General features: G+C 40.8%; 1 protein-coding gene across 10 annotated transcripts; it reads left to right on the forward strand.

Moving 5' to 3' along the window:
- Positions 1-384: 384 nt before the first annotated feature.
- On the forward strand, positions 385-27952 carry TRIM37 (tripartite motif containing 37). 10 transcript variants are annotated; one of them, XM_054207984.1, is made up of 25 exons: positions 385-562; positions 2139-2240; positions 3589-3629; positions 4692-4808; positions 6069-6156; positions 7014-7136; positions 8303-8426; positions 9945-10012; positions 11604-11728; positions 13111-13161; positions 13611-13692; positions 15210-15286; positions 15762-15941; positions 16696-16810; positions 17044-17256; positions 17636-17772; positions 18457-18554; positions 19258-19518; positions 21626-21937; positions 22174-22302; positions 23038-23224; positions 23912-24030; positions 25736-25888; positions 26705-26789; positions 27248-27952. In XM_054207984.1, exons 1-25 carry the CDS (start codon positions 542-544, stop codon positions 27252-27254), a joined length of 3015 nt encoding a protein of 1004 aa, XP_054063959.1. In that variant the 5' UTR covers positions 385-541; the 3' UTR covers positions 27255-27952. The 10 variants fall into 10 exon arrangements, 7 of the variants coding, with proteins under 7 accessions (XP_054063959.1, XP_054063960.1, XP_054063961.1 ...); XM_054207985.1 differs by having other exon boundaries at positions 27251-27952; XM_054207986.1 differs by having other exon boundaries at positions 25775-25888.
- The last annotated feature ends 36 nt before the right edge of the window (positions 27953-27988 follow it).

Here is a 27988-nt window from a genome sequence, read left to right on the forward strand (position 1 = left end):
GACATATTTAAAAGACAGGTAGACATGGTGCTGAGATGCACGGTTTAGTGGTTTTGGCAGTGTCATGTTGATGGTTGGATTCGGTGATCTTAAAGGTCCCTTCCAACCAAAACGGTTCTCCGATGCTCAGGTTGTGCTGGTTGTACTTTAGCCACAGTCCCGTGAGTGTGGCGATGTCCCCCCGCAGCCAGCTGTCGTTCAGCGCTGCCGGCCTTGCACTCACTCCCGAAACCTGCCCTCAGCAACGACCGCGAAGCCTTTTCCCTCGAGCCCCCTCAGCCGCAGGCCCCTCGGGAAGCGGCCCTTGCCCGCCCGCCCCTCGCCGCCATGCTGCGCCCGCCCCGCCTCACGCCTGCGCAGCGCGGGCGGCGGTTGGGCTCGCCTCCCCTCGGCGGGCGGGCGGAGGGCGGAGCTGCCCCGCTCCCCGCGAACATGGCGGGGGCCGGGGCATGGCCTCTCCCCGCCGGCTACTAAACATCTTTCCCCGGGCAGCGCGGTAGTGGAGAGAGGCCGGCGAGGGCCTCTCCCTGCCGCCGCCGCTATGGACGAGCAGAGCGTAGAGGTGAGTGGTTGGGCGGCGGTTGGGCTCCCTCAGGGGAGGCGGGAAGGGCGGTGCGGGGGAAGCGCAGCCCCTGAGGCCGAGGGGGAGCTGGCGGGCGGCTACTCCTTCTCCTCCGCGGGGAAAGGCGAGCGGCGGGGCCGGGTCCCTCAGCGGGAGGCTGTGGCCGGCCATCCTGGCCTATTTACGGGGGGAAGCGGTGGTGGCGCCGGGCTGCGGCCCCCGCCTTGCGTGAGGGGAAGGGGGCCGGGCGGTACCCGGCTCCGGGCGGCCTGAGGGGCGGCGGGTGGGTTGCAGGGATGCGCCGGGCAGGGAGCTGGGCTGTTGTGTGTGCCCATGAGCTGGGCAGAAGGGGAGCAGGCTGTGAAGAGGTGGCATTTCTAGGTGACACGCAGTTATTTTCCGTAGTCGAGGTTAGAAAATAAACTGGCGGAGTATCAGAGGTGCCTGTTGGGGAGGTGGATGGAGACCTGGCGCTGGCAGAAACCGCCTTGGCATGTGTGAGAGCACAGCGTGCGGTGGTGGCTGGCTGTAACCAGGACAGCTTGCGCGCATTGCTGTGGTCCCTATTAATAGCGGCCAAACAGGAGAAGAATTTGAAAGACCTTGTGGGATAACTTCCTGTAAACGCATGTGTCACATTCCAATGATTTGCAACCATTAAAGAAGACGCTAATGCATGGGAGATGCTGTCATTTCTGTATATTGAAGATATGCCTCACCTTTGTGCTAATTTATAATTTTAAAATTAGCCCATCTGAAGAATCTTTCAAAGTTCCATTGTTAAAGCCAGCGGATATCTAACTCCTGTACAATACAGAATGTAAAACTTCTTTATCAGTGGAAAAAAAAAAATATCTATCAATATGGAAAGCAAACATCCCATGGCATTTCAAAATAGCATTCTCATTTTGGGAATGGAGAGAGGTGAGGAGGTTGTATTCTAGAACAAAATGCATCTCTTTTCAAATGGGTATACTAAAAAAATATGTTCAATTACATTTTTATTGCCCAAGATTGATTAAATGGGGCATGAGAGAGTGTAGAAATTGTGGAGCTAGTGCTAATGGTAGAATTTAAAAGGATATCAATTTTATAAAAGTAAAAATAAAATAAATGCCCTGTCCAATTCAACCCCTCTCATTAACATTCTGCACAATACATATATGCACTTGCCATGCTTATGAATTAGGTTAGTGCCAGTACATTGAAACTCGTGGATTCGGAATCTGCAGGTGCAGCACAGTTATTTTGGGCAACTGTTCAATCCCATGTGAACACAAGCAGGAATAATATCTTGACTACAGGAAGGCCCTCTTGGAAAAAAGTAAACCAAAGAAACTATTCTTTGAAGAAGAATAGTGTTATAAAATGGGTGCTGAGAGCTGGAGTAATGTAGGAGAAAGCGAGGAGGAGAGCCATGGTGCTTCATTTTCTATCTCGCTCTGAGATGCGCTCTCTGGAGCTGTTTGGAATGGGGCTGTGTTTATGAAATCTGGCAATCTGCCTGGGAAACAAATGCAACTCTGATATGTTTGAAGTATGTGGCTTAACAATAGCGATAATCTACCCTTTGCAGAGCATTGCTGAAGTATTCCGATGTTTTATTTGTATGGAAAAATTGCGTGATGCACGTCTGTGTCCTCATTGCTCCAAGCTGTGCTGTTTCAGTTGTATTCGGGTGAGTTTGCTTATTATAGTTCATTCTTACAAACGTATGAACTTAAAACCTACTGATCTTATAAACACATTCTTGCTTCTTTCTTGCCCCTTTTCCAGGAGTTCCAAGGATTCTTTTTTCCTGCTCTGTGCTCTTTAGTTTCCCTTTCAAAAGCTTTTATGACACTCTGAGGGAAAACTAGGCAGGCTGAGCATTGCATTTGGTAGTGCTAATTATAGGGACTAACTGGAATAATTGCTTTTAAGAAACAGGCATATAATGATCTCTTTTTTTAGCATCTTTTGAGAGTCAGTGAAGCCTGTATGGAAGATGAAAGTTGGAGCAGGAATCAAATGCTGATTTTTTGCATCTGTCAGTATGGAGCAACGGAAGGTCATAACATCACCTCTTATCATCTTGGAGATGCTTTTGAATGCTTACCAAACTAGTATGATATGAGCAGATACAGGCTAAATCTTCTCAGGGGAGTCTGGTGTAGCAGGCTGAAGCTACCTCAATTAATTTATTAAGGTCATGGTTACCAACGTATAACACTTCAGTTCCAAGTTCAGAACCTGTTATGGGTTAGTATGGTGGGAGAGGGTTCATCTGAGGCTTTCAGACCTCAGGTAGTATTTCCAGAAATCGGAACAATCATCATTCACTTTGAAAGCTGTGACAAGACCTATAGGTGAAGAATTTGTTTTACATATTAAGAATGTTAGATGACATATTGCTGCTGGGTGGTGAGAGATTATTCATGAGAATCTTTAAATGTAGCAGCAAGCTGACAAATATAAGTCCTTCAGCTGCCAAGCTTTTACACTTGTAAATTATAGTGGGCAGATGAAATTCTTTTCTCAGCTACTTGTCTTTGGAGCTTTCTGGAAGAGAAGCATTCCAAGGATCCTTGTGGATTTGATCATTGATCCGCAGGTATCTACCTTGTCTATAAATAGCCTGAGAGGAAGAAATAAGTTACCTTGAAGACTAATAATTTAGACTCTGAAAAATACGCTTGCTGTATCTCTTGCTTTCTTTTGTTGAAACGTGCTCTTTAGTCTGTGCGCCAGGTCTGTGGTTTCTAATGGACTATTTGGTACCTCAAAATTCTCTGTATAATTTTAACTGAAGTGTCTTTGACATCTAAAGAAAAGTGGTTGCTTTGTTACTAAGATACAAATAGCAGCTGCTTCTGTGACTAAGTGGTTGAACAGTTAAATTACAAATCCATAAAAAAAAAAGGGGGGGGGGAATATAGGAAAGCTATAATAAAAAGAGGTAACTCCTAATTAATGACAGAATGCGCTTGCTTGCAGTTCTTTTCTTACAGTCTCTTTAAAAATATTTTTCCTTTTTTCCTTCATAGCGTTGGCTGACTGAACAAAGAGCTCAGTGCCCTCATTGTAGGTAAGGTATTTTTAATATCAGAAATAAATTATCAGGAATTGGATGTACTGTCCTGTTACGAGCGGTCTTTTTTCAGTATGGGTTGCACTAAATTTGCAAGCTTGATTTTTGAGACCTGCCTGCTGTTACTATAAAAGTCTAGCCTGGGATAATACTTATTCTAAAATATGTTCTAGTTTTGTGACTAGCTAAGCAAGATCTTTGTTCTTCCCTTATTACACTGCTGTTTTCAGTGCACGTAGTTAGTGTAATAAGAGTAACCACATGGTGTTCCCCTTAGAACTCTTTATATTCTCCTTGTAAGAGTCAGAGTCCAGAAACTTCGGTTTTCAGATTGAATTGTGTATTTATAATCTGTGGGATTTACATTATGTTGCAGATTTGTCTGAGGTAGCCACAATGTCTTGTTTGTTTTGTTTGCTTGCTTTTTTAAATGCGATGCCCCACCCCGTCCCCCCAAACCCTGGCACTCGTTAGCACTCTATTCTTTGACTACCTAGCAATTCTAGTTCTTGATAGACCAAAGCTTGGAAGGTAGCATATTTTTCCCCTAAGGGAAGGGAGGTATTTAAAAACAACTAACCAACTATTTCTGCAGAACTTTTTTTAATATTCAGCTTTTAAAGTGTTTGATCAATAGTTCTAAAATGCTTGTAAGGAGGTAAATATATCTACATTTTACAAAGGGGATAATTGAAGCACTGCAATGGGGATAGTTGAATAATGGAAGAAATTGAAGAAGCACTGAGAAATGAAATTATTTACCCAGTATAATCCAGGAGCCTATCAAGAAATCTGGAAATAGTTCTTTGGTTCCCCATGTAGCTATTTTTTATGTCATTGTGGAGTGGTTTGTTGTGGTTCCTGCCTCCCCCCAGCCCCTAAATGAGGAAATTGACTTAAAACGTTACTTTTTCCCCTTCTGAAATAACTAGTACTGCTTCAGCTTTTTGACATTGACTTTGCTGGTAGTGTGAATTGATGAACTGAATTCACTTCAATGCTTCTCTTTTAGCTCCTGGAGCTGAGTTCTTACTCTAACTCTAACAATGCTTCTTGCAGAGCCCCGCTGCAGCTACGAGAGCTTGTAAACTGTCGTTGGGCAGAAGAGGTCACGCAACAGCTTGATACGCTTCAACTGTGCAATCTCACAAAGCACGAAGAAAATGAAAAAGACAAGTAAATGTAGCATTCTTCACATAAAGCGTTTTGTGGGCTTTTAATTTCAGCTCGTTATTAAAATCAGGGCACAAACTGATAACTTTTACTTAAAAGCTGAATTGTGCTGCTGTTTAGCAGACAGAAGCAATGTTGTTTCTCACTGATTAAAAGTCAGAGTTTTTCTGACATGCTTAATGAAACGGTAAAAGCTTTTTGTTGTCTTTCCCTCGAAAACTACTATTTCTAGTTCAGCTCAATCTAGTTGAAATGAGAGATGTGGAAAATGCGAAGGGTAGTAATGCTTCTTAAGGCTCTTAGCCCTTCTTAGTGACCACACATCTGAAATAAAATCTTCTCTCAATGGCTTGCTTATTTGGCCGTCCCATTAAGACTGTGGGTGCTGATGTGGTACCTCTGCAAATTAAAGCAGAGAAGCTGTTCTGGGAAGATGTCTTCTAGTCCCTTGTGAAAATGTAATTGATAAACCCAGTTTGAGACCAAAGAAAATATATAAAGTTCCCCAGAAAGCACTATTACTGCTGTATCTGTCACGTTACTCCTGTTCGTTCTCCTTCCTTGTCTTTGGAGCCACCTGTGTTTTCTGATACACTTTCTTCCTAGGAGCAACTGTCAGTACTTTCTCAGAACGCTTTTCTCCTGGTTTTATCCCATTACCAGTGCTATTATGTGTTTTAAGATATATTCTGGAGATTTGGAGGAGAAAAGTGTGAGAAGAAGCATTGAAAAATGGACTGGGACTAATTGTGTGTTCTATACCTGCCTCCTCCCCAAGTTCCTGAATCCTAATGGAGGGGGAAGGGAGAGGCGTGTATCTTAGGTCTGGCCTGGTCTGTGCTCAGTTTGTTCATTGATGCTGTTCCTGAAATTTTAAGAAATTACAAAGATCAGTTTGCCCAAAAAGCTTATAAGCCATTGCTCTGTAGTTACTGTTGGTTGCATATGATTAAGATTTTAATAATGTGAAGTATTAAATCCTAGAATTCTGATCTGTATTCATTGATGATATCCTTTATCTGCTGGGTAGAAATCCAATTCTAGCAACGTACTTTGTCTCTGTGAAGTACTTCCTGAGAGGATACTAAGAGCAACATTTATTTTACGGAAAGTTTTTACTGAATATAAGTATTATTCTTGCAACAGTATGCTGATGTTTTGTGCTTTGCTGTCAGTATCGGGTAGCAAAACAAGTGAAAATGTTAAGTTTGCAGAAAATTGATAGCTATTTTCTGTTGATGATATGTATATTTTTTGTTTAAGGTGTGAAAATCATCATGAAAAGCTTAGTGTTTTCTGCTGGACCTGTAAGAAGTGCATCTGCCACCAGTGCGCACTTTGGGGAGGAATGGTAAGAAGAGACTTTCTTGCTTATGTGCATGTGGTATGTTACAATAAGAGACTACAAGCATTATGTTTGACAGCAGCTTCAAGAAATAGAAATGCTATGAAGCTGTTGTTATGGCTATTGGATTGCCATGCAAATACTGCAGTTGTATGGGTTTTTATAATTTAATGTGAACATTGGTTGTGAAAGGCCATACCTTCTGTTTATAATTGGAAAAGTAAATTGAATTTTTTGCCAAAAGGAGGTCAGAATTACCTTCCTTGTTATGAACTTCATGATGTCTTGGACAAACTTTACATGGTGGTGAGAATTTTATGGGCAAAGGGATAAGTCTTTCTCGGAGAATATAGATAACACTTATGTTATTTAAATATCCTGGCCTGTAATCTTGAACATCTTCAAAGCTGTATTAGTAGCACAATTCACCACACTGCTTAATATCCTTTCAGTTGAGTATTTCAGGGATCGACTGCTGTTGTTGTTTGGAATATAAGCGGTTAACAGCATGCTGCCTTTGTCTGGGAAGGGTGTTTTAATAATAATAACAAAAATGGAATAACCCTTCTTGTTAAAGAATTGCACAGTGAATGAAGTGGTTTATTTTTGGAGGACTGCTGAGACTCCAAATAACTCTTGACAGGAAGCTTCGATGGTATGAAAGCTGAATTCATGACTTATGAAGGGAAGTGAAAGACAGACTTCCTACATACAATCTGCTTTGGAACTTTTCCAAAATGAGTGATACGCTAGGAGGCTTTCTTCCCCTCTCTTTCAGTAATTTAATAGGAGTGGAATAAGGTTAAAATGAGATGCACTATTATTCCCCACCTCCTCTTCTCACATTTTTTTTTCTTTAACAGCATGGAGGACATACTTTTAAGCCACTGGCAGAAATCTATGAGCAACATGTCACAAAAGTAAATGAAGAAGTGGCAAAGCTTAGGAGAAGACTCATGGAATTGATCAGTTTGGTGCAAGAAGTGGTAAGAAATTAATCCAAGATAACAGTAAGTTTTCCTGTAGTGCACCATTGTCAAAGGATAACTGTAAAGCAGGAAATGGAAGTTTCATATGCTCATGGTGTTTTCAGTACCTGTTCAGAAGCTGTTGCTTCTTTGAAGGTTATCAGATTATCCCATAAAGAGACATTTTTAAATTTTAGTCTCCGTTTCTAGATAATACGGAAAGATCAACATATTCTCAATAGTGGTTTTGTAGTTGCCAGACAAAAAAAAATGTGAGTTAACTAACAGGGAATTTTTCTTTTGGTATATGCTATTTAAAAGCTAGAGATGTGCAGTCTGCCACGCTAAACAAGTATAAAAATGCTTTATTCTAATAGAGCTGTAAAACAGCTCACCAGTTAGAGCTGTTCAACTCTGTCAGTTTCGGTGGGAATTCCAACAGTTTGATACAGTTCCTTGTATTCTAGGAAGGATTATTTTTGTGTTCTGCTGAACACATTTATTGAAGTGTAGTCTTTGTGCAAATAAAATAAGGTTTTTTTTAAACAAGTTTCCATATGGTTTTTGTCTGTGCTATTATTCAGGTAGTTGTTTTTCACATGCAGTGGTAGGTTAGCTCTGCTTCAGCTCAAATGTTACATCACTGAGTGGGCTTCTTGTAAGGATTTGTAAAATGCTGAGAGGATTGTTGCCCTCACCTTCCAGGGTGAAGGGTGCAATTTTTATCAAATTATTCTTGTTACCAAGTAGGTAACTTTTCTGTGCTGCTCAGGTTACAGAAGAGCAACTGGCAATTGTATTTACAAATTTTGATACAAAACAATGCCCCTATGACAAATCTCTATGTAATGAGAAAATGTTGCTCAGCTTTACTGTTAACCTTTGATCACCCACCAGAGGGCACACTTAGGTATTCAGTAAAAGTCAAAGGATATTTATAACTGGCAACAGGAATAACTTGTAATATAGCTCATCTAAAAACCCATCCCTGATTTCTTGTTCTAAACATGCAAGCTTCAGTAAGACCAGGATTTTTTTGTTTTTTCCTCATAGAAAAATAGGGATGGAGGGGTCTCCAAGGAGGCCTAGGCATTGCTGGGATCTGAGTGTGTGGAGTCAACATGTAAATGAGTGAAACATGCGAAAGCGTGAAAGCTTATTGTGTGTGCTTTTTGCTGTTTTAGGAGAGGAATGTGGAGGCAGTGCGTAGTGCGAAGGATGAACGAGTTCGGGAAATCAGGAATGCAGTGGAGATGATGATTGCCCGGTTGGACACTCAGCTGAAGAACAAGCTTATAACACTAATGGGTAGGTATTTGCCTGATCTATTATGAGTAGGAACAATATATTAACAACGTGTAAATTTGTGCTCTGGGAGTATGACTCCTTACACACTTTATGGTGTTAAGCAAGTTAAACACTGACAGAATTTACTGACAGCTCTGGAATCAGAGCTGCTAATTTGGTTCCCGACACTTCTGCTGGTCACTTTAGCTCTCTTTTGGTGTAAATAGAGGTGAGAAGACAGGTAGTACACTTAACAGGTATTGAAGCTTACAGAAGCAACACTACTAAAAATTAAGGGTAGCTGTCAATGAGAAGGACAGAATATTCCTCAGTTGGCTATAACACTGTGCTTGCTTTGCTCAGCTAATTTTGCATCTGTACCTTCTTATTCCACGTGCACTTTCGTTGCCATGATGCATTGATAGGAGTACATATTACATGTGATACCATCTTGGGATATCAGTTTCTTTAGACACTCTCCAAAACGTTATACTTGTGACCTTAGTTTTGCAAGGTACACAACCAGTAGATCAAAGTACACAGGCAAATAGATCCTCAATCTGTGTGCTTGTCCCAGGAATAAAAGTAAGGCAATAAAATAGCCGTGCTGAAAATGTGTTTCCGATGCTTGAAATCTTCACGCACACATAAGAAAACCTGAAATGTTCATACTTGGAAAATGTCCTTAGCATTGATAATGCTTTCATTTATTCTCTTCGTTTGTTTCCATTAAAACCAGAACAACATAATAAATGTATATTAGCTGTGTTTCAAGTTCCTCTAGAAATTCATGTCAGTACTTTAAAATGTTTGCTTTAAATTAAATCCAGTATTCATATATGTTTTGTGCCTATATCAAATACAGTAATTGGTTGGAGGTTTGGCTTAGTGTATATTGATTAACGGTCAGTCTTAAGGCTGTGGTAAAATGTCTTAGAGTTAACATTTTGCCCATGTAACACCTTTTTTCTAAGGACTGCCAAACACTCTTCAGGTACATAATGTGTGATGGAGACAAAGTAAATCCCCATGATAGAAAACAGACAAATGTGACTTAGTGTTTTATTCTTTCTCCTCGTGGTCTTCATGACAGTTGAAATGCACAAACACATTTAAACATTGTTCTTTTTTATGAAGAAAACACTTAAACATCAAAGTCCAGAGAAATGGTGGCTTTTAGGAGAAAAGTGTCAGCTAATGTATGAGAGAGACTTGTCTGGATGACAGCAAATTTGGCGAAGTCAAATCTGCTTTTTTTGTCAAAAAAAGCACCCCAAAACAACAAAACTGTAATTTCTGGGACACAAAGAATGTTTCATTACTGTCTTAACCTCAAGCGAGTTCTTCACTACAGCTCTAATTAAAACCGTAGGCTTGCTTTTAAAGTGTTTTCTCAATCAACCTTGGTATATTTAGAAATCCTTTACCTTAGTAGGTTTTGGGGCAGCTTCCAGGTAAAAAAAAAAAAAAAAAAAAAGCTCAAGTTCTTAAAATCCAGTGAGTATATCTTCTTTAAACATGTCTTCCTTTCTTAAACAGGTCAAAAGACATCGCTTACTCAAGAAACTGAACTTCTGGAATCCCTACTTCAAGAAGTGGAACATCAGGTGATCATGAGAAGAGCTGAAATCTTATGTTACATAGATTCTCTCCTCAGTCAGCCTTTCTTATTATTTAATGAATTTATTTTTAAACTATTAATTGATGGATAGAGCTACTTCTTGAGGGTCTCTTTTCACTTAAGTGGCCTTAGGTTGCACAATTTCTTCTTAAAAACAAGCATGTCTTCTAGGAGTAGTGAAAGGTGTTGTCTTCTAGGAGTAGTGAAAGGTGTTGTCTTCTAGGAGTAGTGAAAGGTGTTGTCTTCTAGGAGTAGTGAAAGGTGTTGTCTTCTAGGAGTAGTGAAAGGTGTTGTCTTCTGTCGCTTGAAAAACTCGTACTGGGATTAATAGCAATATCATATAAAACTACAGAGTTACATGCTTTTTTAAGGTAACTTAGCATTTAGACCATGTGGGTAGATTCTGTTAGTTCTGCCATTGCCAACTGCATATGAATAGTGGTAGCTATAAATGGAGAATAAACAAAAATGTTCTGTGTGTCTTTGTGCTTTTGAGGAAAACTGAACTGATTCTAGTTCTTTTATTCCTGTCTTTCCAAGAAGATGAAACGGTACCGCTTTTTTCATCTTGCTTCTAGCTATACGAGTTCAGCTTTTGTAAATGAAATATTCAAGATCTGCAGAGTTTGATTGTACTTGCCCTGAACAATTTCTGCTTGCTCTGAGGAAGTGGAAGGGCTTTTTTCCTTCAAGCATTACTGCATCCAGTAATTATCGTTCATCAGAGTTTGACATATTAGGTTGGGGATGGGGGCTAAACTTTGAGTGATGTCTCTTGTCCTGTATTTCTTTTTCATTCCCTGCACTCCTTTTGGCTGGGTAAGAATGCTAAGCTGGCTTTATCACCTGATCAGCGATTATCGTGTTCTCCTTGCGCTTAAGTTAATTATTGCATACGTATGATGGAATGTCTTAGTTGAAGAATCGATGACATCAGGAGGATTAGAGCTCCAGCATACCATGCATCAGCATATTTTTTTTGTCTGTTTCTTGAGAGCTCTCTGTCTATAGATCATTCAGAAATTACTTACATTGCAGCCCAGATGAAGACCTTATAAATCCTGAATGGCAGCGTGGATGCAACTCGGCAGATCAGCTTCTGTTTTGCAGAAAAAAACACATTAAAATAATAACAAATTGGTACTAGTGAAACATGTCCACGGTATTAATCAGACATCTTACATATAAATTAGTTTAACCTAAGTGAAGTACATAGTAGTTGCTGTAACTTTCATTGTAGAATTTCAGAGTCTTAAATATTTCAGGACTTCCCAAACAGGCTTTGGAGCGAGACAGAATGAGAATATCTACTTTAATTTTAGAACACGTGACCACTGGCTATCAGAGGCAAATTCTTAGTCTTAAGAGCTGCCAGTTTCAAGGACAGTAAAACCCAAACAAATTGGGGGGGGAAGAACAACCAAAACCTCCGAGCTTCATTTTGCATTGCATTGTGGGTAATCTTTCTGAAGCTGTGACAGGCATACAATTTTTTTGTTCAAATCAAAAGTGGTCAAAACCTATGGTTTCTACTAATGACATAAGGATTTTTTTCTTGTTTTTTTTGCCTCACATAGTTACGATCCTGCAGTAAGAGTGAGTTGATATCCAAAAGTTCAGAGATCCTGATGATGTTCCAGCAGGTTCATCGGAAACCTATGGCCTCATTTGTCACTACTCCTGTCCCCCCAGACTTCACAAGGTAAGCACTGTATTTCCTTTCCATTGTAGCTTGAACTTGAAAGCTGTCTTATAAATGTTTGTTTTGGTTGTTAAAAAACGTTTAAAGTAATTTAGAGGAGATTTCTCTCTTCCCTATTTTACTTTATCACTGTATGGAGGAGGCTGTTTCAGTGAGTCTGGGAGGTAGATTTATTTTTTTTTTTTATGTGCATCAGCCTCTTATAAAAGTAGGACAGGACAGTACTGTTGTATTTTAACATCTGGGTTTGAAAGAGTGGATGATAAGTGGCTGATGGAGAGGTTTGCCTGATACCTGCCTCTAGCAAAGGGACATTATGCTTCTTAGCTCTATGAGCAATGGCAATAGTAATCTGGGGGGTAGCAGGATTCCATCCCTTTCTGTGTTAAACTTGATATCTCTGACTAAATTTGGGTCCAGGCTTAGACACTGAAAATGATAAACTGCTTAACTTACTCCTCTTAGTAACCTGTGCCGCAAGTAGGCTCTTCTGTTCCAGCAGGGCTTATTTTATGTCTGTAGTCCCTGCTGGGGAGTTGGGACAGTGGGTTCCAGCTGACAATATTTTACACTTAGTTTACGGATTTGTCCTTTTTCTCTTATTATTGGGTCATTCAGTATATAATTGCAAGGCTCTCCTGAGATGCTTCTGCAGGTCACCTTAATTCTGAATATATAGCCAAAATCACTGCATAACACAATTCCTCATAAAGAGAGTGCTGCTAGTGCTGGGTTCTGAGGAAGTCTAGTGAGAGTTTAAGCTAGCTGGCAGAAAAGCATCTCCGAAAAATTGAAAGTTGGAGAAGTCTTAGAAGAATTCCTCAAATAATTTTGTGGTTTCTAGCAAAAATCAGTTTGGCTTGCCTTTAAATGCAATGTTAAAACTACTGTCCTGATATGCTTTCTGAAAAGAATAATTAAATGCCTCTGAGGAGTTTTTAAATCTGAATATTAATTTTCCGATGGCACTAAGCTACCTCCTGCTCTGAAACACATATCATTTAAGCTTTGTACTTTCAAACATGCAATAGTTTCATTCTTTCTAGAACTACCAAGGAGTCTTACCTTAAAAATTCACCATATTAAGAGATTATTAGCCATCACAGGTAAAAGGGAAAATCCTCTTAAATATATTTGGTTGCTTTTTCCTTTGTAATGTAGAATATTTGTTTTGCTGTGTGATATCACATGGAGAGGTACTGGGGAGAAGACTTATAAATGGAGTTTTCAGAAGTGCTGAAGGAACCCAGTGTAGTCCTAGTGAATTTCAGTGTCTCTGGTGATCTAAATAATTTTAAGTGCTTCTGAAGATTCCAAAAGTTGTGATTTTTAATGTCATGTTATTCAACTCTAATGTATTTAATTTTTCTGCCCCTCCTCAGTGAATTGGTTCCAGCCTATGACTCAACTACGTTTGTCTTGGAAAACTTCAGGTAAGTATGTATCTTAAATTACTGTGAATATTGTGAGGCTTTCTCTGTTTCTTCTGTACATGAGTAGTATTCTTTAAAACACAGAGTAGTCTCTACAGAAAACTATTGGGTATGAACTAAGCTATAGGAATGCAATGAAAAATCTCTTGTTTACTGGGTGAACAACAATCAACCCTAGCTAAACTGTTAGCTAAAAAGATTTTTCCATGAAAAAGGCAAAGTGTTTATTTTTCATTTTAAAAAAAATTGAATAATTTTGCAAGGAATGCATGTATTTGTCTGGACGTTTAACATTTTGCATGGGCCTCATGTGCTGCTACATGAGGTGTACAGCAAGAAGGATGGTTCTAGAGTGTCAGAATGCGAGTGTTTGTACAGCTTACTGTTTCATGGAGGGTCTTGTTTTGTGCCAATAGCAAATATATATTTTTTTTCTCCTTTCTCAATAGTACGTTGCGTCAGCGAGCAGATCCTGTTTACAGTCCACCTCTTCAAGTGTCAGGACTTTGCTGGAGGCTAAAAGTTTATCCAGTGAGTTATATTTTCAACTAGAGTTGTTATCCCATCTAAAGCACTTAACCTGCATTCATACGCTTCACTTGTAAGGAAACATCAGTTAGTTCCTTCTCATGTTGTATATAAAAAGCTGTAAGAAAAGAACGTAATAAGGTTGCAGAGTTGATCATCAACCATTGGAGTATTCCCTCTCTGCCTCCAGATAACCAGCATGAACGTTCTCACTATAGCTAATCTGGTTAACTTAAAAGCAATTAAAAATGGGTCTTACAAATATGCCAGAGGCACTGTAGTAGATATTTTTATCTTTTTTTGCAGATGCTTCTTGCAGAACTGACATATAGAATAACTTACCATATTAATGTTTATGAATAATACTTATTTGGGAAATTGGGAGGACAAGGTATTAGTTGAAAGGGAATCTGTTTTTCTGTGCATCCAGTTCTCAAATGCTGACTTTGAAATGTGTGTATTGTTTCAGTGGGCTGAATACTCAGATTTCAGAAACAATGTCTTTGTCAGTGCTGGAATGTTAACCCATAAGGTGTCATCTTTTTACAGTCCACTAGTCTGGTCAGTGCTTCCAGGAAGCTCTGGCTGCTACTACAGCTGTGTTTGGAGAAATAGGTGTTTAGCGATGGAGTACAAGTTTTATTTGTTAGCACTGTACATGGCACCTTCAGAGAACTGGATTGATGTATAAGCCCACATATGCACAGAATTGTATTCTTGCAATGTAGAGGTGGACTCCTGTGTAAGTTTTCAGTGTATTGTAAATTCAGGATTGACTACATAAGGTGTGCTGACAGAAGGCACTAAAATTTGTTTTTTAAATGGTAAGTTGAAATGTTTCTTCAACCTAGAAGATTCAAGTTGAGCCTTTCTTCATCCTTGATTAAGGTGAGTGTGATGGAGGTTTTGCTGTATTTTTTTCTTGATTTCTGGTGGTTCTAATATTGTTTCTCAGTTAACTGACCTAACTTTTTCATGTTGCATGTTTTTTCTAAAGGAATTGCTCTTCTTTCAAAAATTAAGTGGCTTTAAAATGCAGCTGTATGTGAAATATTTCAGAACTAATGTTTAACCTGACTTGTTTTCACGTTGAAAATTTGAGAAGGATTGGACTGTAATAAACTGCTAAGTAGGTTTTTATGAGCTTTTTTACTGCTTTTTCTATATGTTTTTCCAGTACATTGACAAGTGTTTGTCTATTCCGTCTTTCACTTAATTGAACCTCTAAAATGTTAACAGGGTAATTAAAGCTCTGTTTTGAGATTTATATCTGAGATAGCAATACTAGACTGCATATGTGCTTCTAGATGCAAACTCCATGTTGATTCAAGGTACAGTAAGAGTTCTAGGTCACAGAACAGTTTAAAAATCAAAGCGGTAGCATACAAAGCAGACCACTGCTGCAAATTCTGTATTCGTATAAGCTGTTTTCTAAACTTCAAGGGTATATTGAGGTGTTTTTGTTTTTCTGGTTTTTGCTTTCTTTTTCAAAATCAATTTATCTCTTAATTTATTTCAAGGATGGCAATGGAGTAGTACGGGGCTACTACCTGTCTGTGTTCTTGGAGCTGTCAGCAGGACTGCCAGAGACATCCAAGTAAGCAAACCTGTAGTAAGAGCAGTTGGGCTTTTTTCTATTGGCAAAGCACCTGGAGAGGTTTGCAATGAACGACCTCAAGTTCTGTAGCGTTGCTACGGACTGGGGAGCCCTCTTGTAAAGAATAGCGAGGATTCTGTTGTCCATTGAGCTTTGAATCGTAACCAAAGATAGTATTTTAAAGTTGTTATTCAGTGGCTTTCTCAAGTGAAAAAACAAGCTGGCAATACAACCTATAAGAGTATCTATTTCCTAGTGTTCTATCCTAGACTTGGTTTACCATTCTACTCCCTATGACTACTTTCTTCCCCCCTGTACTCTTTATATAAGTGTTCAGTAAAATTTTAAGACCGAATCACCTCTTCAGTTAGGCATGCAAACCTCCCAGGAAGTGCAGTTCTCTTAAACTTGACGCATTCAGCAATCCTGACATCTTTATTTTGGTATTAATACCTGTGATCTTCCCCTGTGTTAGGTATGAGTACCGTGTAGAAATGGTTCACCAGTCCACCAACGATCCCACCAAAAACATAATTCGAGAGTTTGCCTCTGATTTTGAAGTGGGAGAGTGCTGGGGTTACAACAGATTTTTTCGTTTGGACTTGCTAGCCAATGAAGGGTATTTAAACAGGCAAAATGACACTGTGATTCTAAGGTAAGGAAGACAACTTAGTGGGGCTCCTTTCTGCTATCATTTCACAAAGCATCACACCTACTGCTGAAATAGGAAATAATTAGGTAGTTGAATTTAAAATAATTGTGGCATGTTTTGTAATAAATGGATTTCACTGTCATAAGCTTTTAAAGAAGAAAGTGTTCTGAAGGGAGTTGTAACTTTAGGTACATTTCTTCTTTTGAGAAGTAGCTACGCTTGACTCTAATAAGCCTGGGTTAGAGATCTGTAGGTAACTGAATTAAAGGAAGCGGGTGTTTTCTCTCCCTCTTTAGAAACAGTTGTAGTGAGCGTGGGAGAACTTTGGGAATGAAGGAAGTCTGTAATGTAAGAGAACTGATGCTGGCAATGGGAATTGCAATGTTATGACAAAATATAGAAGCTTTATCTGTCTACTTCAGATACTCTTGGTATAGTCCTGCTCTTGCTCCTGTTAAATGCTTGGTAGCGTGTTAACTTTTTTTAGTGTTGGTTTGTGAAGATAACCACCTCTCATATAACTGCCTCTCCTACAAAAAACTTAGTGTTGGTATTCAGTGCATTCAGGATACTGAGTATAGAAGTACATGTTGTCTGTTAAGTTTATTTTATCACTAGATTTCAGGTTGTCTGATGTTCTTACACAGGGCTTTTAGAATTTGGGGCGGGCAGGAGCGATGGTGACAAAAAAAAGAAGGGGAAAAAAAAAAACCCACCAACAAAAAATAAAGCCCCCTTCTGAAATGTTCCTTTGAAGGTTCCAAGTGCGCTCACCAACCTTCTTCCAAAAGTGCCGAGATCAACACTGGTACATTGCTCAATTGGAAGCAGCTCAGACAAGTTATATCCAACAAATAAATAACCTTAAAGAAGTAAGTGGGGTGTATATTAATGTAAAATCATCTTTCACTGACCAGTAATTACCTGCTTTTAGGTTACAGTGTTGATATTTTGACAATTTTGTGTGTTTGGGTTGCTATTGATAGTTTGACATTGATGTTACTAAAATAGTATGTATGCAAGTCAACAAAATTAACTTGATTTGATGATGATGCTCCATTGTCGTCTTCTATGTGTACTTTTGTGTATCCTTCTGATATTTAAGAGGCTTGCGATTGAACTTTCCCGGACTCAGAAATCACGAGGCATTTCACCTCCAGACACTCATCTTAGTCCCCAGAATGATGATGGTCCAGAAACAAGATCAAAGAAATCTGGACAAAGCACTGACGTACTGCTTGAGAATGTTGCTGCTCCAGGATTGGTGCGAGATAGCAAGGAAGAGGAGGAAGAGAAGATCCAGCATGAGGACTTTAATGTAGGAATTGGCTTTTTCCTGCTCCTTTCTTTTTTATGGTAGGGTAGCAGTAGAAATTTACATTTCAGAAGTTCACTTATTGTTTGCCTGGAAATAGGAGATGCCACACTTGAGAGCTAGCGGAGAGAGATGGGACTAGAGAGATGTTCCGGAACACAGCTGATAGATCCCACCACAAAAAAAGTTTCCAAGTTGCAGCTGAAAAATCTAACTTATCTGTTTGTTACCAGCTTTTATTGTGCTTTGAGACCCTCCTAACTTCTGTATGATAGCGTGACACTCTGGGGAGAGAGAGTTTCTGTTCTAGTTTTGGTGAATGCATCAAAGTGCAACTGAAATGTTTCTTTTTTTATAAAGACCTGTTCTGTTTTTCCTGTAGCATGAGCTCTCTGATGGTGACCTGGATATAGATCTTGCTGGAGAAGATGAGGTGAACCACCTTGATGGTAGCAGCTCTTCAGCTAGTTCAACAGCAACTAGTAACACTGAAGAAAATGATATTGATGAAGAAACTATGTAAGTAACTTAAAATGCCTTTCAGATCATCACTTTGTCTCCCAGGGTAATCATCCTAATTCTACCGGAAACAGATTAATTTCTTGTACCACAACTGTGTGGGGGGGATTCCAGTGCAACATGAGGGGTGTTTCCTGTACTGGAAACAGGAACTGATATAGTTAATGCTAAACATTGAATTTTCAGTCAGCTAGTTCTTATCTTTCCGATCTCTTCATTTACTTTAGTGCAGTGTTCTGACTTCGACAGGTGATAGTCTGTGAAGGTTCTTCCCCAAAACACTATTAAGAAATCCTTTTTCTACACTGTAACAAAAGAGAGGTTTGGTATTAGGAAGCGTTGTAGTAGTAGGAGAGTGTTAATAAGGACAGTTACTTAAACTAGAGAATTTAAGGTTCTTAACCGAGACGATGTCAAATCCTAGAATCTTCACTAAAACATGAGAACGTGTTGTAACACATACAAATATAGAAGCCTGCAGGATCAGATTTTTACATTCTAGATCCGTATGGCACTTGTGGACTCTTCGTTAGTGAGTCAGTCATTTAAGTAACACACTTTGATTTGTTCAGTTTGTGTAGTTTGGAATGCAGAAAATATTAAGGTGTGTGCCATAGCATTTAACAAGAGCTGACAGAAGCTTATAATTGTATTCTCCTTTTTCTACCCCAATCATTTCCTAAGGTCTGGAGAAAATGATGTGGAATATAGCAGTAATATGGAGTTGGAAGAGGGAGATCTCATGGAGGATGCAGCAGCCGCTACTACTCCTGGGGCATCAGGTATGAAAAACAGCCTTCAGAATTCCCATATATGTGAAACGCTGCTGGATTCCTTCCCGTTCTTCTTGGAAGCAACACCAAGCTGCATGTTCTGCAGGCATTTCTATTTTTGGAAATGCTGCATCATGTGGTTTGTACTGATTGTTGCAGTGTAGCAGAAACATTTCATTGGCTCAATAAAAAAAAAAAAGGGGGGGTGTGGGAATCATCTGAATATGCTTGTTTAAAAGTGATACGTAAGTTTGGAGGGAGGCTTTTCTGCCTCTTTGAAACCCCTTCCGCTCTGATGGAAAGTAGACTGACAAATTTTTAGTAATGTCTGTGTGGCCTCTGAATGCGCGACACATTCACTTTGGTTTTAGTGCACTGTAAAACGTGAAGTACATGGAGAGAATGAAGTAAAGAATCCTTACAAGTCAAGCAGAAGTATATCTTAAAAGCAATAATGAAAAGGTGCTCTAAAATATGCTGCTGCCTAGAGATGATTATAGCCCAAATTAGCCATAGGTTCTGACATATTCTGATTCTGAAATAAATATATATATAAGTATATTTATTTAAGGCAAAGGTATCAGAATTGGCGTATCTGATTGCTTTCAGAGTCCGTAAATCCATGAAATAATTCTGATGTTTTGTTAACTTTCTTGGAATATTTTAATTCCTAACCTTCTTGTAGAACTCTGTCTTTTTTTTTTTTTCACAGGGAATAATGCATCACCTGTGTCACGTATATGCACACTCTTTCCCTGTAACTCTTCCTTAGGTACCAGCCATGGCTACACCAGTGCACGTGAAAGACCTTCAAGGCGGGGAGGAAGCGCTCTTGGCTCAACAGCCAGTAGCAGTTTACTAGATATAGATCCCTTAATTTTAATCCACTTGCTGGATCTAAAAGACAGAAATGGCATGGAAAACCTTTGGGGCCTTCAGCCACGTCCACCTGCCTCTCTTCTGCAGAACAGAGGTAATTGTACATCCCATATCCCATAATTCCAGCCTGGAAGTGTCTCTGAGAATGCCGTCCCAGAGTTAGAAGCAGATCTGGGGAGGTGACAGGAGGGTGGCAAGCAGTCCTTTGAGAGCTCAACTGCCACATCCTCAGTGCTGCTCATCAGTGTGCTGCGTCTTACTGCCTGCTCTAACGCGTTCTTTGTCTTAATGGTTGACCTCAGCTTGAGAGTGCAGGATGACTCAACTCAAACCAGAAGTGTGTATCAAGGAGGGTCTCTCATCTTTTCTCGGGGGATGTGATGGAACTGGCTGGCTGGTTTGTGTAACAACATTGTAGAGATACAGTTCATGCAGTTTCTTTGACTGCAACTGTGGGAGGTGAATGAAAGGCCCTTTTCTGGAAGGGGTTAGCACTGAAAGACAAAACAACACAAAACAGCTATCTGCTGAGGAAGCAGTTACACCTCTCACTTCACACAGTTTGTACACTTAGTGGCTGAGAGTACTAGGAGCACAGTGTATACTAACAAGAAAATAAATCCTGGAATGGAAAAGGCGTTTAAAACAACTAGAAAAATATGTGTGGTAGCGAGGCTGGAAAAGCGCATGTAAGCACTTGTGGAAGAAAAATGGATCAAAATATCAGGAGGGAAAAATAGTGATGGTATTCAAATAATTGAAGACGTGGAAGAGTATTTGTGGTTCAGTTAGGACCCTGCAACTGAAAACCGCAATTAACTTCATGCGCAGCAAAAGCGAGATAGCTCGTAATGCTGGCACCCATGGCTATTGCTGAAGGTTGCTCATTTCTCTTGTTTTGTTAGTGAAGAACTGAAATTAAATCAAACCTCAATAATAAACTTATCATGATTAACACTTATTTGGAGCTAGCTGGCCCACTACTGCAACATCTTATTTCAGGTCATTCTGAAACAGTCATTTGGTGATTTAATAGAACAGAAGAGAAATAATGGTTCACTTGCTAGAAATAAATCCTTGCTTTTGCTGCAACAATGGCATCAGTGTTATTGAATCTAAAAGCTAGCCCAAACTATCTGTTCTTTTGTGATTAGCTCTCTAAATGTAGTCACGTAAACAGTCAGATGAATTTTCAGCTGAAAGTAATCCATATTTCCAAAAATGGAAGTCACTTCCATAAGTGAAAAAGGGGAGGCAGCATATGGACTGTAAGTCTCAGCCCTGTTTTGCCTGGAAAAAGGCCTAGACAGAAGGACGTTAAGAGAGGGCACTGGACTGTGTGCTGTACTGCTCGAGCAAGATTAAGTTCTCTTCTTGTGTGGAATGGCTTCCTGGGCATCTTTAGCTACTGGCTGCACAGCTGAAGTTACCTGGTTTGCTGAGGTTCCCTTAAGGTTTGTCTGTTCCCAGAGCTTATTCAAGTCATTCAACTAAGAGAAAGCCGCTCTTGCATTTGGAGTTTGCCAAACTTTCCCTCCTACGGTGAAGGTTCTAAGAGGCGCTTGGCTTTATGGTTTTGAACAGCGGAATTTGCAGTGAAACACTTAAAGAATTTGTAATGCTTCAAATAGATGTCAAAGTTGATCTAATTCTGGCTGAGCAGCGTGCAGGCTTACTCAGGTATTAGCTCCTCAACCTGATCATCTGGTGTTTGGTACTTAAGGGAATTCCTTCCCTAGTTTTGGATTTCTTTGAGTTCTGTATGTTAACATGATGTGTTGGTGGTGTGAGAATCTTACACAGACGCTCAACAAATTTTATAAAAACAAATTTGACATAAACTGGCTACCAGGCTTGTGAACTCAAGCTTGTCTGGCAATATAGAGTAGTAGCTCCACTGGTGTCAGAATTCATCAGAATTCATGCAGCAGTATTGGGAGCCGTGCTTCTTCAGTGAGCAAGTTTTGGGGCCTTCTTCCGTGACAGGCAGAGAATGATAGTCTACTGTCCCAGTAGGTGCGCAGTGCTTGCAACCTAAATAATCCAGTGCCATACCAGTACAGAAGAATGTCTCTCTGTCCCTCACTTTTATAGCAGGGCAAAACATAGAATTCTTCCAACCGTTAAAAATAGATACCTGTTTTTATTTGAGAACAGTTTTACTTACCTGTTGTGTTCTTTAACTTTTCCTTTGGTAAAAGCATCATCCTATTCTCTGAAAGATCGAGATCAGCGGAGACACCAGGCGATGTGGCGTGTGCCGCCTGACTTGAAGATGCTGAAAAGACTTAAAACTCAGATGGCTGAAGTTCGAAGCAAAATGTCTGATGTAAAAAACCAACTCTCAGAAGTGAGAAGCAGCAATGCTGGCTCATGTGATGGACAGCCCAGCTTCTTCTCCATTGAGCAGGGTGCTTTAGCCGCCTGTGGAACGGAAAGCTGCAGCAAACTGCAAGAAATAGGAATGGAACTACTGACAAAGTCTTCAGTTACCAGTTGCTACATAAGGAATTGTAAGTGCATAGAAAAGGGGGGATTTCAATGTCACACTTACAGGTGTCAGTTGTACAGGTGGTGTATATATATGGAAATAGACCTTTTATAGTTACTTATACTGCAGTTAGCCAGGATTGGGAGTTAATAAGCAATGAGAGTAATATGGAGCTTAACTTCACTTAAAACAAGCATAAAGACAGAATGCTGCAGCAGTTTGACTGAACACTTGTCACTTCTTAAAATATTTTTGCAGCTGCAAGTAAGAAAAGTAATTCACCCAAACCTATTCGCACTGGAGCAGCAGGCAGTCTGTCTTTACGAAGAGCTATGGACTGTGGGGAGAGCAATCTTCGCTTAAAGGGAGATGGTCAAACTTCTGAAGGTAAACAAGTGATGTCGTGTGGTGTGATGCGTCTCAGCATCTGTTCTACAAAAGCTTTTCAAGAAGCCTTTTACTTAGCAACTGAAGTTTAGGGAAGCTTGACTGGATCCTTTCTCAAATGTAATTGTTATTGTACCTTTCATAACTGATCTCCTGTAAAACAGCTGCTCTGTTGACTTCATGGAATGTAAGTATGTGTGTTGCATGTTACTTCTGGTCTCTCTGAAGATGTTTCAGGAGTTAACTTTATAGTAAAAATTGTAGATCAAAATGTACTGACCCTGGCTTAAATTGAGATTTGGCTTAAAGGGAGCTCAAGAAAACTCTGGAGATACGTGGTGAAAGAATAGTGTGATAGTGCTGCTCTTGAGTTTTACGATGTGCTTCCTTAAGGGTAATGAAACAAAATATCTAACACAAGAGTTGGTATTTTTCTTGTCTCAAGTGTTCAGAGAGGAAAGGGGCTATGACAGTTGTTTTCTAAATAGATATAGAAGGCTTAGGTGAGAAGCTGGAAAATTACACAGCGTAACTGTAACCTCTGTGTGCTTTAAGAGCAGATGGTGTGTGTTGCCCATACGTTGACTTGGAAGCGTAAGGTGTTAGGGGTGAGGGTGGGGAAGGTGCGCTTGTGCATACACGTTTGGAACCCAACTGGTGATGTGAAACAACTGGCTGTTTAGTTTTTTGAAATAAGGCTGGATGTGCTCTGAGTTTCTCTCCCTCTTTTCTCAGGTGGCGTAGGGAGTTCGAAGTTGAGCAGTCGGCATCACTCTGCCAGGCCCCTGGCTAACAGCAATGCTTCTGAGGCGCTGCCGAAGCCAGAGGAAAGACCTTGTGAAGGTTCAGATTCCGATGTGGGGGTTTCTGGCTTAAATGGCTTAGCTGCTGTAGAGAAGACCAGAAAAGTTGGTGCTCTAGGGTGAGGGTTTTATTCTTTTTTCCTCTTGTTATCTCCTCCCCTGCCTTCCCTTGATCTAGAAGGAAAAAATACCAATCTACTAAAAGCAGGTGCTTGTAGCATGGAAGAGAAATTACTTTGAAGTTTACGTGGTTGCTGCTGTTCCCTCTGGATATCAATTTTTGGTTTTATAACTAGGTTACAAGTCATCTTTTCTTCTTCTCTTCTTATTTTTTTCTTTTGTTTTGATCAGCCGTGGATATAGGCTGAAACTTCGATTTGAAAGGCAGGCCCAGTCTGTTTTCCCACTATTCCTTGCAAAATACCCTCTAACTGAAAGTTGTCACTTTTGATTTTCTCATTTAAGACAATATTTTTTCACTGTGAACTCTGCTTTTCGGCAGTTTCATAATAACTCCCTGTTGGCTAACTAAGCTAAGTGCAATGGAGTACTCAGTTGTTTGTTTTTTTCTAAATAGCAAGAGTCACCACTTTTGGAAAATACTCATCATAAACCTTTCCAAGTTTATTTTTTTTAAGATTTTAAATACTTCTAAATCAATCAAAGCTGGAAGTTTAAGTCGATATGCAAGAGACTTAAACACTGAGTAAAACTAGATAGTGCACTAAAAGGATTTGTTTCCATAGCTGGATTAAAGCTGAATTTCTAACATGGGGTTTTGTATTTCTCCTAAATTCTTTCTTAAGATCAAATTCTAAAGGATGTCGTTCAGAAGGAACACAGTCAGGTGGTCTGGAAAACAGTTCTGAAAGTGGAGAACTGCAGGGTATACTTTCTGAAGGCGCTTCTGCGGGGCCAGAAGAAGGTAAATCAGACGTTGTAGAGGGCAAGGGCAGCATGACAACACTCTGGTCTATGGTGATCCATTTCTGTAATGGAAATGGCTTGAAAGGGAAACAAAAAGAGGAAAGAGGGGGAAAAAAAACCAAACCAAACCCAAACTGTTTTCATGGCTGTTGAATTGTGCCCTAACATTTGGCAGCTGTAGTATAAATCTGAATGAGGAGAGATCTCTGTGTTGCTGCTGTCTGTGGCTTCTCTTTTCATGATGTTACGGTGCAGCAGGAATGTGAAGACCTGGCAGATAACGTTAGATGGTGCCCTCTGTTTCTGTGGACACACTCCTGGTTGCTTTTTGTGCCTCTTGATATGTCTCCAGGTCTCTGCTTTGGCGTTCAGTTGCATGGCCTTGAAAATAATTTCTTATCTAATTAAAATAGTAGCCAGTGACCTTGGCTTTTAAGTTTTCTGCCCTCAGGGACAAACCACATTGGTAACTACCTCCACGTCCACACTAGAATCTCTCCAACACTTCATTGGTGTCGGGTGTTGTGGTACGTAAGCCAGTTTCCTTAGAGACTTGGAGGAAACTTTTCCCCCTCCCTTCCTGCATCCTTTCCATGCTGGAAAAAAATATTATTGCCTTTTTTTTTTTTTCTCTCTGAAAGTCCACGTAGAAGAGTTTTTCTTATCTTGCTAAAACTCTCCTGCCTTCCACCCCTGCACTAATTTGAATTTCAATGACTGAATGGTAGCGCAAAGCCTATATTAAGGTGCCAGCATCCATCTCTATCTGCAGTGTGCAATATTGTGTAGGAGTTGGCATTTACAGAAGGTCTCTCAGTGACAAAACTGAATTTCTGCTCTTAGTCACTGCAGCGTGATCATGATATGCTCCCGCAGCTCTACTGTTATAGCAGAGAGCCTAATAGGAAAATGTTTTAAAAACCGAAATACTTCATTGTTAAAAACCCCAGGAAGCAAATATTACAATTTTTTTCCTTTCAGAGGAAAAATTACAGCAGAGTTGGCACCTCACTTAACTACTTGCCTTTTCTTAGCAACGAGTATCAGCTCTTAAGTAGTAAAAGATCAGAGCAAACCCCTTTTGTCACCTACAAAACTGTACAACTGGGAGAGTTTTGACTGCTGTCAGTGCACGCTCAAGGTCTGGCAAAACAAAAGCAGCCACTTGGTTATCAACAGCTGTGGTTCTTTTTTGTAGGAAAAGCATGGGGTTTGTGTGTGAGACTTTAGAATAGAGTATTGCTGCTTGAGGGGTCTGGTAGGTACATCCGCCACGTGGGTCATGCTACCTCTTAACTCTTAAAAAAGCAGCTTTTATTTTCTGTCCTAGTTGTGGAGGTAGCCTGAGCAGCTGGCAGGGGAGGGCAGCTCAGGCAGGAAGGAGCTGGGGACACCTGAGCCTGCGCTCAGCTGGCGACGTGTTGGAACTGCTCCTCTTGAGCTGAGCTGCACAGCAAAATGAGGCTGTTCTTAAAGCCAGAACCCACTGTTCCGGCAAATTCCTTACTACTTTGATAAATACATCTAGCTCTGAATGGGCTCCTTCCCGCTTGTTCTCCTGCCAGCTCTCGGTATTTGGTATTGGTAACTTTTATGTGTGAAAAAGTTGAATGCTCCAGCTACATAAGTTGAATGAACAAAAGTTGAATGCTCCAGCCATCATTTTTGCCTTGTGGTTTTTGTTTTTTTGGGCTTTTTTGCAGCTGGGGTATCTCAGAAGCATGTCCTTCATCTCCTACCAGGAATGAGCAGTGACAGTGACATTGAATGTGACACTGAAAACGAAGAGCAGGAGGATGCCACCTCTACCTCAGAGGGGTTTAACCATTCCTTCACTGTCCAGTCCTCAGGCGAAGGTAGAGCTGACTGAGAGCCCACCTTCCCAAACCCCCCCGTGCCTGCCTCAGCTCCTGTGAGCCAGGGCGCTGGGAAAGCAGAGATCACCGATGGTGCTGTAGAGGCATTAAAGCTCAAGCAAGCACCAGTAAGATTTGGAACTCCTCTCTTGGGATCCTAATTAAAACCAGCTCGAAACAGGAGAGGGGGAACTCTTTCTAGCCCTGAAAAGTCAGTTTAGGTGAGTCTCCTGGGGAAGTGTTGGAAAACCCATAGCTCCAGTTCTTCTGAATTGGAACTCCCTGTGTCCCAGGCTCGGTGCTGTAAGTAGGCTAATTTCAGGGAGGTAACCACCGCCTTAGACATGGATTTGCATCTTAATTGGCAGGAATGTGCTTTGAGCACTTCAGTGGAGTTTCAAAACCTCATCTATTTCTTTGAAAAGCTTTAACCTTCTGATCAAATTAAAAGCTGTGAGGTGGCAGCTGACGCTGGTGAAGTTGACTTTTGGCCTGAATAAGCACCTGACACGGCATTAGCGGCACGGCCTGACAACTCGGCTCAGTAATTGGAGTTTGCTGCTTTGCTGTGTGTCTGCAGCGGGTACTAAAACCTCACCGCTCATCAGAAGAATCAAAACGTCGCTCATATCTGTGCTTGACTTAGAGGTAGCCTAAATTTAAAACCCTGTGACAGTCTTAATGGCTGAGCACATCGTGTACTGGTACGTTAGGGATGAAGTACAACACAGCGGGCCTTGCAGGTGATAGAACGTTAACTTGCTGCCTTCCCATTGCTCATCTGGTAAAGGTTACTGGGTTTTTGTTTGTTTTCAGCCTCGGAGCGGTGCTCAGTGTTCCCAGAGGGTGATCAAGTCGGTCCTGATGATCTCAGCTTTGCTACTGGAGAAGACACTACCAGGTAACTGTATGGGCTGGCCTTAGCCAGCCTGGGAGGTGGCTGTAGCCCTGGGGATGCACCTTTCCTGTACCGCTCCTTGAGCTGCAGAGATGAGAGACAGCGCTCATCTTGCTGTGAGCAGATGGGTGGGTGTTCGTACAGTCCGAGATGCGGTGCTCTGCCACTAGGAGACCAACAGCAGCCAGGTGAGCCCCTGCTGTGCTTCTGCGTGGTGTCCTGCCTCCCCAGGGCCACGTGGCTGCCCATGTTTTTTTAAGGTCATCTTTAGAAATTACACCGTGCTGGGGGCGGGGAGGGGGCTGGCTGAGTTCTGCAGGCTCATGTAATTGTCAGCAGAAAACTCTGGTTGGATTTAAGTACCTGGCACATAAAAATTTGACTTTTAAAGTTGTGTTTGCTTGAAGCCTTAAACCTGTCCCAGTACAAGGGTTTTCGGTGAAAAGTGACTTTCTTTGGAGCAGGTAGAGAACGGGCTTGGAGCCTGAAGACCTGCCGGCTCGTGTCCCTGGGAAGAGGCACGTTTATTCACTGGAGCTTAGTCCAAGGCTGCTGTTTCTGGCTGTGTGCACACTCCATTCTGTCAGTACTCTCGTGTGGTTCTTCTACAGTCGTCTTAAACCTGTTACTGGGGTAAAATGACCTGTGAAGGCCTTACACTAAAGGTTGCATTCCTGCTGGCTCCGCCAGCTTCAGATGCTTGGAAAAAATGTCCAAAAGGTGCTGGAGCCCTGTTTGAGGCTGTGTCCTATTGTGTCATTGGAATAACAGCCACTGGGTGAATGTCCCCATTTTAAACGGTGTGAACTGATTGTCTAAGGCTGCTGGATCCGACAGCTGCGATGGGGCGAGAGTTGGGGTGAAGTAGCTGGTGCAGAAGTTGTTTTCCTCAGTCTGTGGTGTGGACCAACCGAACACATTGCCAAACTCTTTGCCACCGTGCATTGCATTTTGAGCTGCTAAACTACTCGTGAAGCTACGATGAAAGCTGAATACCCGGTTAGTGACAAAGCATGAATAGCTGTAACCGATAGTTGTCCTTGTCTCGGCTGGCTGTACTGACGTTTGTTTCTGTCTGAATGTTCCACAGTGTAAGTGCTGTACAACTCCTAGTTTAAAACTGTTTGCACTTTGTTAATAAAATGAATGTTGAACTCTGCTGTGAAGTTTTAGGTGTCTGTGTGTAAATAAGTAGAGTGGTA

This window comes from Rissa tridactyla, chromosome 7, assembly GCF_028500815.1.
Source record: "Rissa tridactyla isolate bRisTri1 chromosome 7, bRisTri1.patW.cur.20221130, whole genome shotgun sequence".
Classification (NCBI taxonomy): Eukaryota; Metazoa; Chordata; class Aves; order Charadriiformes; family Laridae; genus Rissa; species Rissa tridactyla.